General features: G+C 50.8%; 1 protein-coding gene across 1 annotated transcript; it reads right to left on the bottom strand.

Annotated features, from left to right (window-relative positions):
* Positions 1-4,271: 4,271 nt before the first annotated feature.
* Positions 4,272-16,114, bottom strand: Tap2 (transporter 2, ATP-binding cassette, sub-family B (MDR/TAP)). Its single transcript, NM_011530.3, has 12 exons — positions 15,970-16,114; positions 14,809-15,306; positions 14,609-14,723; positions 11,709-11,839; positions 11,298-11,503; positions 8,526-8,723; positions 8,235-8,363; positions 6,390-6,578; positions 6,097-6,270; positions 5,788-5,947; positions 5,123-5,259; positions 4,272-4,679 (listed from the first exon to the last, which is right to left on the bottom strand). Exons 2-12 carry the CDS (start codon positions 15,296-15,298, stop codon positions 4,500-4,502), a joined length of 2,109 nt encoding a protein of 702 aa, NP_035660.3. The 5' UTR covers positions 15,299-15,306; positions 15,970-16,114; the 3' UTR covers positions 4,272-4,499.
* Positions 16,115-16,639: the final 525 nt, after the last annotated feature.

The following is a 16,639-nucleotide window of genomic DNA, read 5'->3' as shown; positions in this document are numbered from 1 at the left end:
CAGGGCGGGGACTCCGCATAGGGCGGACCTTGAAGCCGACTGCCCTGAGGCCAATCAGCAAACTGGCCTTCGCCAGCCGCTTTTGGCTTCCTTAACTGATTAGCTAGCACTTTACCTGGCTGGTACCCTTTTTTCTCATAATGAGCTGCTTCTTCCTCCCAGTCTGTTTCTTCAGAGGAGAATTCTTCATCTGCTTCAGAGCTACTAAGAGCTGGCTCCCCGAGCCCATCCAGCGATGAGCACAGGCTCCTTTTCCTAGAGACCTCCGCTAATTGATCTTTCTTCTTTTCCCTTTTTCCTCTTTTTCTTCTAATCTCTCTCCAGGTATTCCTACCTAACCTTAACTTTTTCTCGGGTTCAAGACCCTTGGAAAGGCCTGTATACTTATTTTGTGAACCATATTTTCTCTTTGCTCCTACTCTCTCTCCCCGCTTTACTTCTGATAGATTGTCCTGAATTTTGTCCAGAATCCGCCCTGCCTTAACCACTTGATAACATGTGAAAAGGAACAAAAGGGCTTCTAACACTAGAAAAAATTCAAGGCCAAATATACCTTGCAAAGCCATTTTCCACTTTACTTCTGATAGACTGTCTTGAATTTCCTTAGAAAGTTCAAGATCAGGCGTACCTTGTAAAGCTATTCCCCACTTTACTTCTGATAGACTGTCTTGAATTTCCTTAGAAAGTTCAAGATCAGACTTATCTTGTAAAGCTATACTTACGGGTTACCGCCGTTCCCCAGCTGAAAAGTTCTGAATTCACGCAGTTGAATCCTTCTTAACAGTCTGCTTTACGGGAACCTTTATTACCGCGACCCGCAGTTCTGGTTCTGGAATGAGGGATCTTCCTTGCGCCAGTCCCGAGTTTTTTCTCGTCCCGGAATTCGGCACCAATTGTTATTAGACGCGTTCTCACGACCGGCCAGGAAGAACACCACAGACCAAAATCTTCTGCGGCAAAACTTTATTGCTTACATCTTCAGGAGCAGGAGTGTAAGAAGCAAGAGAGAGAGAAAACGAAACCCCGTCCCTTTTTTAGGAGAGTTATATTTCGCCTAGGACGTGTCACTCCCTGATTGGCTGCAGCCCATCGGCCGAGTTGACGTCACGGGGAAGGCAGAGCACATGGAGTGGAGAGCCACCCTCGGCACATGCGCAGATTATTTGTTTACCACTTAGAACACAGCTGTCAGCGCCATCTTGTAACGGCGAATGTGGGCGCGGCTCCCAACAGTCTGTGGGTGTTTTTGCCTGGGTGTGTGTCTGTGTTGCATGTGAACGCAGTGCCTATGTAGGCCAGAAGGGGGCGCCAGATCCCCTGGAACTGGAGTTACAGTTGGAAGAGCAGCCTTAACCACTGAGCCACTTCTCCAGCCCCTGCTATATTATTTTTAAGATTCTCTCCCAGGTCTCAAGAAAAAAAAGAATTTTTTCCTCTTATAAGAAGGGATATTTTGTGGGAGAAGGAAGGACTCTGGGTAAGGCTTCTCTCTGGGCTAAGAGGTGGATGGGTGTGAGGCTGTTGTGAATTCTCACCCTGCTGCTGTGGGCTGTGCTGCCAGGCTGGGAGCTGACAGCTGTGCTGGCAGGCTCCGCTAGCGCTGGAAAGTACCTGCTGTTTCCAGGAACGGCTAGGTTTCTGTTTCCTAGAATGGGATTGTTCCAAGCCCAGCCCTGCCAGCGCCAGTGCGCTGAACAGCGTCTAACTCTCTGTGGCAGGAGCTCAGTTCTCCAACAGGCTCCCTATTCATGGTCTGTGAACCTGGGCTCTGCGCCAGGTCAAAGACACAAACCCTAACTTTCCCTGGGGAACTCCGGGTCTAGAGGACAAGAAGTGGGTGGGCGGAGCAGAAAGGAGGTGAGATAGAAGCCCGCGTGACTTGGCCTCCTGGAGAGGCTGCCTCCCAACTGAGGGTTTCCTGGAGACTCGGAGACTCCTCGGTTAACTCCTGAAGTGCTTGTGGGAAAGCAGGAGGGTGGCCAGGGAGCGCGCTGTAGCCTGGCCTGGCAGGACCAAGACCCCTGTGTGCTTGGCAAAGGCAAGTCATAGACGTAGCACCCTCCTGAAAGAAACCCTGCAGCGAGAGGTGGGGGTTGGGGGGCTGGGAGGAGGACTTATGACAGAAACCTCTCCCTAAGGCTGTGAATGGCAGCTGCCATGGGGGGGGGGGGTGTATGCAGAGAATATACTGGATTTGGAGCTTCTGAAAGCCAATGATTCGCTCTGTCTGATATGAGTTAGAGATTCTGGGCAGGAGATATAATTGTGTTCAGAATTCAGACTCTAAGCTTATACCCAAGCACCAACTCCAACAATGTATAACCCCATGTGGTGGTTACTTTCAAATGTCAGCTTGCAGTCTGGAGAGAGAGCTTGAGGTTTAAAAACACTTGCTGCTTTTGCAGAGGACCTAAGCTGGATTTGAACCCAGCACCCGCGTGCCAGCTCACAGTCACTTTAACTCCAAGTCAGGGGATCCAATGCCCTTTTCTGACCTCGACAGGAAGCAGGCTCATGTGCGGTGCACATATAAATATGCAGACAAAACATTCATAGGCAGAAAATAAAATAAATGAATCTTTTTTAAAAATGGTTTTTAAAGCCAACTTGCCACTACCTAATATTACCAGGAATGGTGCTTTAAATGAGAAATGTCACCCATAGGCCCAAGTGTGTGACTATTTGGTCCCTGGTTGATGGCACTATTTTGGGAAGTGATATGGCCTCTCTGGAGGGAATATGTCACTGAGGGTGGGTGCTAAGCGTTTAGAGATTTGCTCCACTTCCAGTTTGCTCTCTGCTCCCGTTAGGGATAGAGATGTGATTTCCTGCTCTGACAACCTGCTGCCATGCCTCACCCACCATGGCAGACTCTCCCTCTAGAGCCACAAGCCAGATAAATGCTCCCCTCCTCTAAGGTGCTTCTGGGTGTGGTGTTTATCACAGCAACTGCTAAGACACCAGGGAAGGGAGTTACTTACATGGCTTGTCCTGTGGGCAGGTCTGTCTGTCTGTCTGTCTGTCTGTCTGTCTGGAGGGGAGGGGGGTCACCTTGACTGTAATTAACTTACATCAGGTTGCCCTGTGGGCATCTGTGGGGGGTCACCTTGACTCTTGATGTAAGAAAGTCCAGCCCGGAGGGCAGCACCAGTCCCTGGGCAGGCGGTCTTGAACTGGTGAGAGCTGACTGAGCATGTGCCTCCCTGGCTCCAATGAGCATCGACCGCTCTGTTTTCCAGCTGCCCTTCTCTGCCTGTGAAGAGTCCCTTGGTTAGAGATGACTTCCCTCACCGACAGACTGTGATCTGGAATTCTGAGCCAAGCAAACCCTTTCTTTTGGTTAGGGTGTTCGTCACAGTAACCAAAATGAAGCTAAGCACCTTGAGAAAGAACTCTCATCTCGTTGAGCCCGTGTTTCTCCATTCATAAAATAGAAATGATAGGGAAAGTGAAGATAGTATCAGACCGCTGAAAGCCCAGAATAAGGATAAAGGCGACACACAGGAACCGCTTTGCACTAGTGCAAGCAGGAACCGTACAAAGTAGTCCTCTCTAACCAGCTCTTATGCACACAGTGATACTATTAACACTGTTAGGAGCTGAGCTTTGCCCAGCCATCCTTTAGTCTTCCCGACACACATGCGCGCGCGCGCGCACACACACACACACACACACACACACGCATGCACACACACACACACACACAAATATCAGGTACCTAACAAAGGCCAAGTGTTGGTGGTGCACACCTTTAATTCCATCACCTGAGAGGCAGAGGCAGGTGGATGTCTGTGAGTTTGAGGCTAGCCTGGTCTACACAGTGAGTTCCAGAAGAGCCAGAGACCCTATCAAAAAAAGAAAAAAAAAATACATACATACATACACACACACACACTCGTCAGATATTGATGTGAACAAAAACAGGATACAGAAAGGCAGCTCTATTCACGTGTTGATGGTGATTTGCATATCAAAAATCAGGACGGGTTTAATTTGGCTCCTGGCTTAAGGGTAGTCTGTCATAGCAAGGTAGGCAGGAATAAGAGGTACCCAGGGAGCAGAAAGAGATGCACACTGGTCTCTTTTATGCAGTGTGGAACCTCAGTCCTCAAGATGGTTGCATACACAGTCGGGGAGGGGGGGTGTCTTCCCATCGCAGTTAACCTAACCTAGAACTCCCTCATCCACAGGCATGCCCAGATGTTTGCCCAGATGTTGGCCGTGATTCTAGATGCTGTTAAAATGTCAGCCAGTAGTAACCATAACATACATTAAGGAAAAGCATTTTATATATATTTATTATTTTTATATTCAGCAAAAAAATAATGTTTCTAGAACCACAAACCACCCACTCCCCCAACCCTCACCCATCAAGGCCACAAAAACACACAAAGTCCAAAACGGTCCCAATCTTTATCCTGACCCTAGCCTCCTCCGGCACGGTCCCTGTGGGTCTGATCCTGGCCACAGTCCTGAGAGGGGCTCAGGGTCTGGAGGCCTCATGCCTCCAGCCGCTGCTGTACCAGGTGGGCGTAGACATCCTGGCCGTCCCTGAGCTGGTCATGCTCCACCAGACGTCCCTGCTTGAGCACCAGAACTTGGTCAGCATTCTGAACCGTGTGCAGCCTGTGGGCAATCACCAGCATCGTCCTGTCCCCCTGCGATCTCCAGTTCTGTAGCTGCAGAGGACAGATCACAGACTCAAAGGCAATGAATGGAACACAGCAGCTGGGCTGTCCCTGTGACTCAGGCTAAAGAAAGTCTGGGATGTGCAGGGGGCCTCAAAGGGCAGGCAATAGGGGTCCGCCCTTCACCATGGCTGTACAGCTGTCATTGGGAAAGGCAGCTATGGAGGACCAGACACCCCACCATCACCATTCTTCATCCTGGAGAGAGTTAACTCCACTGCCAACAACCTGAGAAAGCCCAGGACACAGGCAAGGCACAATCTGTGAGGATTTGGTCCAGCAACAAAAGTAACCATTACAGCTCTCAGCCCTGCCAAAGTGCAGACATTCTCCGGGTCTGTGGGACATCAGCCCTGCTCAGCTGTATGCCACCTGACCCTGCAAACATATCCCTTAGATTCCACTGTCCTCTGCCCTTCCATGCTGGTACTCACGGCCTGTTCACACTGGGCGTCCAGGGCGCTGGTAGCCTCATCCAGGATGAGGACCCGTGGGTTCCGCACAAGGGCCCGGGCAATGGCCAGACGTTGCTTCTGTCCCACAGCTAACTGGCCCCCTTTTTCCCCGATTTCTGAGGAAATCAGAGAAAAAGCCCCTCCTGAGACACCCGTGATCAGAAAACACCCCTCCCCGCAGCAAAGACAAAGTGTTCCCCCGATCTGCTTCTGTCAGTCAATCAGAAGGTAGGAAAGCCTGACAGGAGGGGAGCTGGAGGTGGAGAAAAATGAAAATCGGGAACGGAGGAGGAGCAACGGGGATACAAGCATCACCCCAAGAATAAATTCCATTATCTGGTGTGTGTGTGTGTGTGTGTGTGTGTGTGTGTGTGTGTGGGTGTGTGTGTGTGTGTGTGTGAGAGAGAGCCTTGCGTGTGCATGTGTGTGGGTGTGGGCACCTGTGCAGGGCAGAGATTATTCCTAGTCTGGTTTTTGTTTTGTTTTGTTTTGCTTTTTGGTTTTCGTTTAAAAAAAAAAAAAAAAGATTCTAGCGATCAAACGCAGGCCCTCATGCTTGCAACGATGCACTTTGTTACATGAGCTCCCTCCCTAGCCCCATTTTCTCCTGCCCCTGCCAGGGTGGTCTCGGGACCTGTAAGTACCTGTGTTTATTCCATTAGTCATTTCCCCTATGAAGTCGTCTGCACAGGCCGCCTGGGCAGCTGCCATCACTTGAGCGTCCTCACAGTCCCTCAGGCCATAGGCAATATTGTCCTTGACAGAACCCGAGAACAGCACAGGCTCCTGCCCCACCAGAACCACCTGTACAGAGCGGAAAGGAGCAAAGAACTAGTACCTCCTTCTTTGTTCCTCATGATGGACCCCAGCCTTCCTTCCCAGGGGCTGCCCCACCTCCCCGTCATGCTTGCTCCTCCTCCCTCCTGCCCCACCCTCTCTGGTGCCCCTCCCACCTGGCGGTGCAGGTAGTGGTGATCATACTCGGTCAGGGGCTCGCCATCCAGCAGCAGCTGGCCCCCAGTGGGCTGGTACAGGTTCTGCAGCAGGGCGGCCACGGTGCTCTTCCCTGATCCATTGGGTCCCACCAACGCTGTCACCGTTCCAGGATGCAGGGTGAACGTCAGACCCTAGGAAAACAGGGAAGAGTTCAGAGCAGCTTCCTAGAGAAAATGATGTTCAGGCTGCGGGAGCCCGACCTCCGCAGCAGAGAGAAAGGTTCCGATCCCACGGGGTCTCCCTCAGACACCTGGAGCACAGGCTTCTCGGGGCGCCTGGGATACGAAAAGGAGACGTCTTGGAATTCCACGCGCCCCTCCAGCCAGGGAGGGGCCAGGATCCCAGGCTGGGGCAGATTCGGCTTTCGGTCCAGGTAGGAAAACACCTTTTCAGCAGCGCCCACGTTGCTCAGCATATCCCCGTACATGTAAACCAGGTTCTGGAAATCAGGAACGGACACGTCAGCAAGCCAGGACCGGCACACACTCTACCCACACCCTGACCTCAGCCGGTCCTCCTCTCCTGCTCCCTACCCCCAACAAGAACCTTCTACCTTTTAATGAATGATTCGGATAAACTCAGAGAGGGAACCTTGGAGGGATTGTTTTAGTTAGGAGTGGAGGGTGGCTCTGTCTCTGTTCATCTGAAACAGTTTTGGCTACTTAGCCCAGGCTAACCTCGAATGTCACGTATTCCCTCAGCATTACAGACTTGTGCCATAGGGTTACAGACTTGTGCCACTGTCCCCAGAGTAAGTTTGGTGGATTTTTAAAAGATGCAGAAGTATTTCAGTGTTCCGATTTGCGATGAAAAGCTGTGGGATCCACACAGCATGTCAAGAGCCACAGCTTTCGCTCACTGCTCTGCACCCTGTATGCTCCAGACAGGGAATCCTTTATAAAGCAATCATCACGGCCAGCTCACCTTTAAAATCATCAGAGAGCTTGGCCCAGCTCTCCACATGTGAAAGATGGTAAAGAAGTAACCGGGAAAATTACGTTCAATGCCCAAAGCAAAGTAACTTTTTTTTTAAAGTGATCAAATAGAAAGAAATAGTTAAATACCTTTTCTAATCAAAGTATACTACTAAGTACCCCAATAGTGGATGGGGTTAAGTCTCTCGATTGATGTATCCAAGTTATAAGGGAAGGAAGTACAGACAGCACTATTTTGCAACCCTGGTAACTTAACAAATGCAGGCATTAAGCATCAAAGGCAGACACCAACCAACACCAAGAGAACCGGATATGTTGTCTCTCCCGGAGAAAGAACACAGCCATAATTTGAAAGAGGGAAGCACTGGATTTTAAAGTTTACGGATTTACCTAGCAGTGGATAGGAAACAGTCAGAAGAACACACTGGAATGCTGCTGCAGAATAATACTGCAAATCAGAAGACACAGAACCCAGGCCACAGGGAACAGCACAGGACAAAAAGACCCATTCCTTCAGCCAATAGCAAGGTGGGAATTTTAAACCAGTAGACACAGAGATTGGAAGGGCGTCAGCCAATCACAGCGTGTATACCTGTGGAGCTCTGCGCACTGAGTGTACGGGATGAACGGAAGGAATCGTTATTTTTAGGTATGACAATGGCACTCAGACTGCATACTTAAGATATCTATGTTCTAGGGGTGCACACTGAAATCCCTACAGATGAGATTTGATATCTTGAATTTGTTTTAAAATAAAGGCAGATCGAACACTGCAGGTTATTGGGGTAGGTTAGAATTAAGGTTAGATTAAGGTGTGGGGTAGGGTTCTGTTTAGATTGCAGTTAGGGATAAGATTAGCCAGGGTGGGGGTAAGATATCATTATGGCTATTTAGAATTGAAGTTGTTTAGATGAGGTTAGAGTTAGTATTAATTTAGGGTGGAGTCAGGCTAGGGTTAGAGTTGGTTATGGTGGAGTTAGGGTTGGGGTTTGGGTTAATTTAGGGTTATGATCATTGTCAAAGCTGATAAAAGTTACCTGAAGACTTATCACAATAATGGCTTTTTTAAAGCATGTTTAAAATTATCCATGAGAAAATTAACTCATGGCCCAGAAGCCCAGATGGAAACACAGAGCATCTCATGAGTGCACCTCACTCACCCGGACATATTGTCCCACTTCCTCCTGGTACAGCAGGAAGGAGAGCAGGCCACCCCGGGTGACCTCTCCAGCCAGAATCTGCTGCACGCCGCAGTTCAGAATCAGCACCTGCATGCCCAAGGCCATCACCTGGACAGGAGAGAGGTGAGCGAGTCCCCAGTCCCTGCGCAGCACTGGTCCCCTAAGCCTCCTGAGGTCTGGCTCCTCATCCCTCCCGCTCCCTCCACTGGCCCTCTCCCTGCACCCTGCACCCTGCACCCTGCACCCAGCACCCTGCACAGGTCACCTCACCCTCCGTATGACTAGATACACGTCTTTTTCCAGGTCTCGGCGCCACCACAGCTGTCTACATCGCTCCAGGGCCTCCTTGTAGTGGCTGACTTCCTGCTCCTCGGCCCCAAAGCTTCGCACAGTCTGCAGCCCTCCTACCGCCTCGCGCACCACCTGCCCCGCCTTGGCCACTGCATCCTGGATCTCCTTTAGCACCGCCTGAAAACAGGGCAGCGGATAAAACCGGTGAATAAGGCAGAACACAACAGGCAGGGGCTTCCCTCCAGCAATTCATCACTGCCCCGTGCCTTTCTTTCCAGAAGGAATATTTTCGGAGGGGGAGGGGAGGGGAGGGGAGGGGAGATGAGATGCTGGGGAGATGGCTCCATGGGTAAAGTGCTTGTCCCAGTGTATCACGCACACTCACAGAGCACAGGAAGTAGAAAACATATGTGAATTGCTGAGCTCTCCCTGTTAAGCACTGTGGTGCTATTCTGTTTAGCTTTCATTTGAAGTGAATTCTTGCATGTGATGTCAAATGAGGAGAGAGACAGTAATTCAGAAAGGTGGAGATGTGGCTGTCAAAGTGGCTCAGCTGTTCAGAGAGCTTGTGTCTCTTCCAGATGACCAGGGTATAATCCCCAGCACACAAACCATGCCACACAAACACCTGTGACTGCAGCTCCAGAGAATCAGGGGCTGTCGTCTGGCCTCTGCGGACACGGACACACACACACACACACAGAAATGTGCAAATAAAATAAATCCTTATGTTTTAAAAAGATGGAGAGGTAATTCAAAATGCATCAAAGACATAAATGTAAAAATTAAAACTGTAAAAACTCTTTTTATAAAGATTTAGTGTGTGTATGTGTATGTGTGTGTGTGTGTGTGTGTGTGTGTGTACATGAGTGCAGGTGAGTCCCGAAAAGACAGCTGAATAGCTGGCATACAGGAGCTGGGGGTCAAATCCCAGCCCTCTGCAAGTGCAGTATGGGCTCTCAGCCACTGAGCCAGCTCTTCAGCCCCAATTAGCTAAGATTTGACAATGAATTCTTGGATTTGACACCAAAAGTGCAGGCAACAAAGACAGATGCACAGGACCCTGTCCACAATGAGAAAGCCATCAAGGTCATGGTAAGCAGCTGCTGTTCTGGGGTGACAGCTGGCCTGAGTCACCCCAACTTCACACAAGACTGTTTTGCCTCAGGAAGGCTGGGCTTAGCAGATCCTTTGCCTCTGAGCATGACCGTTATCTCCTCAGAGTTAACCACAAGTCCCAGCTGCCAAGTCTGGGTGCCACCTTAAGACCCATGTTCTGGGTTGAGCCGTTTCTGACTTGTGGTGAGTCTGCCAGTGCCTCAAGGCCAAGATAACCACAAACTGACTACTCTGGGACACAGTGACACTGAGTACAGCATGACTAAGTGCTCTGGGACACTTTGACACTAAACACAGCCTGACTGCATGCAGAAACATCCCTGCAACGGCAGCCCCTGTGCTCAGCTTCTCTGCATCTCTGCTGCAGCCATACTCGGTGTCGCTAATCAGCCCTCTCCTGAAGCCTTTTCCTGTCTTGGTGAGTTCCATCAGAGCCCATGTGTCACCAGCATAGGACCCTGTCCACATGTCTACCCATGTGTCACCAGCATAGGACCCTGTCCACATGTCTACCCATGTGTCACCAGCCTACCCATGTGTCACCAGCATGTCAAGTAACATCTGGGATATACGTGAAATACATTTTTTAAAATACAGTTTTAAAAATATAAAGAATGTGGCAAATGTCCCATAAGCACATGAAAACATCGTTAATGGTTAGAAAAATGCACATCGAAGCCACAATGAGCCACTGCACCACATCGTGTTGCAGGGGATGGTGGCTTTTATTCCAATTTAAAAAATAAAATAAAATGACAATAAGTTTGGGGGGAAACATGGACAAATCAGAAGGCTGTGCTCAGAACTATGACCCAAAAGTGAGCAATGCAGTGAGTTTCACATCTGTGTGGTTTACTACACATACACACACACACACACACACACACACACACACACATCCAGTTGTGTATGCTGAGGGGAAAGGGAAAACTTCCCAGGGCTGGAGAGATGCCTCCGTGGGTAAGAGCACTGGCTGCTCTTCCAGGGGTCCTGGGTTCCATCCCCAGCACCCACGTGGTGGCTCACAACTATCTGTAACTCCAGTCCCAGGGTATCTGGCGCCCTCTTCTGGCCTCCTCAGGCAATGCACACAAATGATAGGCATGCAAGCAAAACACCACACACATAAAATAAAAACAAATAAATGAGTGTAAACCTCCTAAGATGTCCTTCACTCTGATTCACAGTCATTTGTGGGAAGGGCATAGACAGACTCTGAGAAGCTCACTGGAAGGCAGAAAGACACCCCGGGGGCTCACCTCGCTCTCCAACACAGCTAGCACTTGAACCACTTCTGTTTATAGATCCAGTGGGCCTCCAACCTCCTCAACTCAAATGTCCATCAGTGAATGACTGAACTAGCAAAATGTTGTGCAAGCATAGAATGGACTGTAGGGACTGATAAGAGGTGTTCTGTCTGTCTACCGATTATCTGTCTATCAATCTATCTATCTACCTACCTACCTATTTATCTATCTACCTACCTATCTACTTATTTGTCTGTCTGTCTGTCTGTCTGTCTACTACCTACCTATCCATCCACCCATCTATCTACCTACCTACCTATCTACTTATTTGTCTGTCTGCTTGTCTGTTTGCCTTCTCTCAGGGCACTGTGACATGCACACATACCTGATGGCGGGGGTTGTACACCTTCTCAGCTGCTATCGTGAGGGGCAGGTCCAGCAGGGAGAGGAAGGTGAGTCGGGGCGATACCTGGAGCATGAAGAAGTAGAGCCCCACCACCTTCACCAGGCTCCGCAGCAGGATATTGGCATTGAAAGGGAGCCAGCGGCTCATCAGAGAGGTGTCAGAGCTCAGCCTCGAGTTCAGCTCCCCTGGGGAGGGCAGAAAGGATGATGGGAACCCAAAACCTTCCTCTGGGTCTCCCTGCTGACTCATCCCCTCAGCCTTTACAAAGAGACTGGGCTAGACCTCTACCCTGCTCTAAGAGAAAACTGCCAGGCTCCAGCAGGGAGGCAGACAGGAGACCTGAGGACTCCAGAAAGGGCCGAGCACCCAAGACCCAGATGCCAGGTTCACCTGTCTTGGTCTCCTGGAAGAATCCAAGGTCTTGGCGCAACAAAGATGAGAAAAGCTGCTCTCGTATCCGCAGGTTGATCCTGGACATGGTGAAGAGGAAGGAGCCTCCTCTACAGCCTGCAGAGAAGGAGCTGGGGGCAGGACGGGGAAGCGGGAGGGGGGAGGGGGAGGGGCAAAGGAAGGGCAAGGTGGAAAGAGAGGTGGAGAGAAGGGGGAGGGAAGACAGCGGTGAGAACAGAGAAACAATTAGTAAGGGCAGACACAGGAGCTAGATGTGGGCTCACTCTCACAACCGGTACAAATCCCCGCGTGCCCAAGGCTCACTGACCACCGTGCTTCCAAAGGAAGCAGCAGTAAGTCCCTCCCTCCCATTCCGTGGATACCCAGCCACCAATCTCATCTTTAATCCTTGGGAGAGCCTTGTAAGTTAGCCAAATTCTTACAATAAAAACTTAAAGACGTATTTTCTAAATGCATAAAGGCAGAGTTCGAGGCCAGCCTGGTCTACAGAGTGAGTTCCAGGACAGCCAGGGCTACACAGAGAAACCCTGTCTCGGAAAACAAGAAAACAAACAAACAAAAAAAAAAAAACCAAAATATGGGTTTCAATTGCAGATTTGGTTACCATATTGAATAAGCAGACATGAATCGGTGGGCTTTGGATGGGCACAGTAAGAATGAAAAGGAGCCACCGATGGAAGAAGTGGGGTGTGTGTGTGTGTGTGTGTGTGTGTGTGTGTGTGTGTGTGCGCGCGCGCGCCTGTTTTGCATGAGGGTGGACATGAACATCTAGGTATACTGCTCTGTGCATGTGCATATGCATATCCAGGTATACTGCTCTGTGTGTGTGCCTGTGCATGTGTGTGGTTTGCATATGGGTGCATGCGTGCGTGTACATGTGTGTGCATGTATGTGTCCATGTGTGTGTACATGCATGTGTGTGTGTGTTCAAAGGTTGACATCAGATGCCTTCCTAGATCACTCTCCACCTTATTTTTTGAAGACCTGGTCTGAACCTAGAGCCCCATTTCTGCTAGATTGCCCATGCACCATTGCCATGACATCCACCTGTGTTCACCGCACACCCTGAGACTCACAGTGCCTGGGTGCTGGAGATTCAAACCCAGGTCCCCTTGTTTGCACAGTAAGATGGAATTCACTGAGCTAGCTCCCTAATCCAGGAGAGACTGAAAGCAGCAGGATGCTGCCTGGGCATCAGGCTGAGGCCCAAAGCGAAGTACTGAGGTTGTGGGTGGGGACAGGAAAGGGGAGGGGACATCTTTAGGAAGGACCAGAAGGGAGTGTGAGGCACTGGGGTTCTGAGCACACAACATGGCAGGTGAGAGTCCCTAACCAGCAGCAGTGCCCCTGGAACAACCGGGTTTATAAAACAGAGCCAGGTGTGAAACTGCATCTGAAAATCATCTGCCATAAGAACCTGATCCAGCAGAGGGAAGAATAGTTTTTCCTTTTTTTTTTTTTTTTTTTTTTTTTTTTTGGTTTTTTGAGACAGGGTTTCTCTGTATAGCTCTGGCTGTCCTGGAACTCACTTTGTAGACCAGGCTGGCCTCGAACTCAGAAATCCGCCTGCCTCTGCCTCCCAAGTGCTGGGATTAAAGGTGTGCACCACCACTGCCCGGCTTTTTTGTTTTGTTTTGTTTTGTTTTGTTTTGTTTTGTTTTGTTTTTGTCTTTCCTTTTTTCTCTCTCTCTCTTTTCTTCTTGTTCTTTCTTTCTTTTGCTTCTTTTTTTAGTGGATTTTTTTTTATTTACATTCCCAGGTCTCCCCTTCAGAACCCCCCATCTCATCCCCCGTCCCCCTGCCTCTATGAGGGTGCTCCCCCACCCACCCACTCCTGTCTTTCCCTTCCTGGCATTCCCCTACACTGGGGCATTGAACACCCTCAGGTCCAAGGGCCTCTCCTCCTACTGATGTCCAACAAGGCTATCCTCTGCCACATATGCGGCCGGAGCCATGGGTATTCTTTGATTGGTGGTCCAGTGCCCAGGAGCTGGGGGGGGGGGTGGTCTGGTCTGGCCAATTGACACTGTTGCTCCCTCCACCGAAGGAAGAATATTTTTAAGAAATCAAAGTGCACTGTGTGGTGCATCTCAGGTGATAAAGGCACTTGCCACCGTGTGTGAGTTCCATCTCTGCACCCCACACAGTGGAAGGACAGGGCTGACTCCAGCAAGCTGTCCTTGGGCCTCTAGTGCACATGCCTACCCTTGACCACAAAAGAAAGACAGTGCATAGTTTAGAAAAGGACATACCTGAGAACGGGCCACACCTAAGGATCTACAACAGGAAAATCCTCCAAAGAAGACAGAGTAGATCCAAAGGTAGAAGGGAGGTTCATAGATGCTAATTGCAGAAAGAGATCAGTATGAACCACAATAGTCAAAGCTACAGGGATACCTAAGAGACATAAAGCCTGAGTCGGGAGTCCACAAGGAGTCCATAAGGAGTCCACAAGAGAAAAGACGAAACAAAACCAGCAAAACTAGAATGGAGGCCTAATGAAAGACTAGGGAGAGAGAGAGATCCTGCACTCTCTGTATCTGGGTCCTCTTATCCTAGTCAAAGCCCAGCCAAGCAGCCCCATTTTTATTTGTTTACTTGAGATTGCAGGCTCCTGGGTCCGGATAAAAAGAGTCAAAGGCAGGCTGGAGAGATGACTCAAAAGTTAAGAGCACTGGCTGCTCTTCCTATAGGTCCTGAGTTTAATTCCCAGAGACCTCCTGGTGGCTCACCGTCATCTATACTGGGATATGGTGCCCACTTCTGGCCTGTAGGTGTACATGCAGGCAGAACTCTGTATACATAATTTGTGCCTTGTGCAAAGTCAGTTCCTGTCCAGTCGCATCTACTACAGGGACCTGAAGCCAATCATCTCTCACCTCCCAACAGAGAACAGGCACATGAAAAAGATGGCGCTTGCAAAGGCGTCGGGGTCGAAATCACCTCCCAGGATGTCAATTACACGACCCGAATAGCGAGGGATTAATGTCTCCCCTGAAAGAGGCAAGAAAGATAAGGAGGCTGTGCCCTGGCAAGGCCCTTCTCCCACCTCCCTCTCACAGTGGTCTCTTCCTCTCACCCCACACAGCCACCACAAGGAAGAAGAAGGCAGCTATGAGGAAAGGCAGGTCCGGCCTGGACAGCTTCAGCAACCGCTTCATCAGTGTTCTGTTCTCCTGGCCTGGTTCCTTCTCCTGGACTCCAGCCGGGCTCAGCACAGCCCACACGGCCCAGCTCAGCGCAACAGCCCCATAGCCAGCCAGCAGCCAGCCCCAAGAGGCAGAAGCCACTCGGACTACTGAGGTGCTCGCGGTGCCTCCCACCAGAGCTCTTAGCGAGAAAAACAGGGGAGTGGCAAGGCAGAGCAAGGGCAGAAGGGTCCCCACAAGTCCCAGCAGCTCTCCCACTTTTAGCAGTCCCCACAGCACTCCAAGTCGCAGGGTGCCCTCTATCCAGAGTCCTGGCAGCCCCTGGGGAAGCAGATTTCCCAGAGATCCTTGTAGCAACCCAAGTAAAGCCATGTCCGCCAGCAGCAGAGAGACCCAGGGCCTCAGGTAGGACAGCGCCATGGTGGGTTCTGCGGAAAGAAAGGGAGAAATGAGGTCTGTGGAGTTCCAACCCTGGTTACGAGCCTCCTGCCCCAAATCCACCCTGAGGCTTCTTGTTCACCGGAAAGACCCCCTCCTAGATAAGTCTCTCCTAGGACTGACTGTCTGACGGAGCTGGGAAGGCTGCATTATTCTCACACACAGTCACACAGACACACAGACACTCAGACACACAGCACGGGGGTGGGGGTGGGGGAGGGGGCGGTCTGCTGCCACCACATCCATCTCCCTGAAGTTTGTTGGTGTTAGCCCAAGAAGACACACTGCCCCCATTCCTCGGGTCTTTAAGAGCCAGGAGACCCGGTGCAGGGGCGGGATGCGGGTGGGTTCGGTAGCCTTAGATGGCTTGGGACAGAAGGTTCTGAGTAGGGGCGCTGGGCCGGCGGCGCCCGACGGAAGACCGGGGACGCAGGGCAAGGGGGTGGGGCAGAGGACCTTGGGCAAGGGGTGAGGGACAGGGGACCTGGGACACTGGGTGGGGCAGGGGCACGGAGCAGAGGACACGGGGCAGGGAGTAAGCGGCAGAAGACCCAAGACAGGGGACGAGGAGTGGGGAACCGGATGATGACGCCAAGGGTTTGGGAATGGGCCGCACTCCTGCTAACTCTCGGGTTCTATCCAAAAGAACTCACCTGCGGCTGCGGAGCGGCAGCTCAGGAGAGCTTCTGGAATCTGCTTCTTCTCAAACTGGATCTCCTGGGTGCGCAGCGACGCCCTCGCGGGGAGCGCGCCTGGGTCCCGCGGCTTTCGCTTTCACTTCACTGCCGTGGTCGCGGTGCTGCGCACAGCCGCCAGCAGATGGCGCCTGTCAATTTGCGGGTGGGTTGAGCGCCCCAGGTTCCCAAAAAGGCTCGCCCTCCAAGGCCGCTACTAGCAAAACTCTTGAGGGTCTGAGATGCTTTGAAAAGGAAAAAAAAACAAAAACAAAAACAAAAAAAAACAAAACAAACAAAAAAAAAAAACGAAAAAACCCTGCATTTCTCCGACCTCCGAGCATGTTTTAAGAAGCGCCGGTTAAACTGGGACTATAGTTCAGATGTTGAGAAAACTTGCCTGAGCCCAGGGTTCGCTGCCAGTAGGTTTGAGGAAGGGGAAAGAGGAGGAGGAGTAAAGGGCAGAAAAGAGCATAGGAGAAGGAGAAAGGCGAGGGAAGAGAATGGTCGTGGACGGAAGGAAGGGGAGGGAGGAAAATGGAGGAGGGAGTGACTTCAGGTCCCTCCCAGTCAGCAGACCACACAGGTGTCCCACCTTTGGAAAAAGGAAGAGAGGAGAGAGAAGGACGGAGGGTGGAAGAGAAGAGAG

This window comes from Mus musculus, chromosome 17 (assembly GCF_000001635.26).
Source record: "Mus musculus strain C57BL/6J chromosome 17, GRCm38.p6 C57BL/6J".
NCBI lineage: Eukaryota > Metazoa > Chordata > Mammalia > Rodentia > Muridae > Mus > Mus musculus.
The sequence above is the reverse complement of the archived record's forward strand: the minus strand, read 5'-3'. Positions and strand labels throughout refer to the sequence as shown.

Coding starts and splice junctions, on each gene's coding strand:
- Tap2 (NM_011530.3), bottom strand. CDS start 15,298: ATGGCGCTGTCCTACCTGAGGCCCTGGGTCTCTCTGCTGCTGGCGGAC. Junction 8,724..11,297: donor TGTACAACCCCCGCCATCAG/GTATGTGTGCAT, acceptor CCCTGTTTTCAG/GCGGTGCTAAAGGAGATCCA. Junction 6,271..6,389: donor CCGAGAAGCCTGTGCTCCAG/GTGTCTGAGGGA, acceptor CTGTTTTCCTAG/GGTCTGACGTTCACCCTGCA.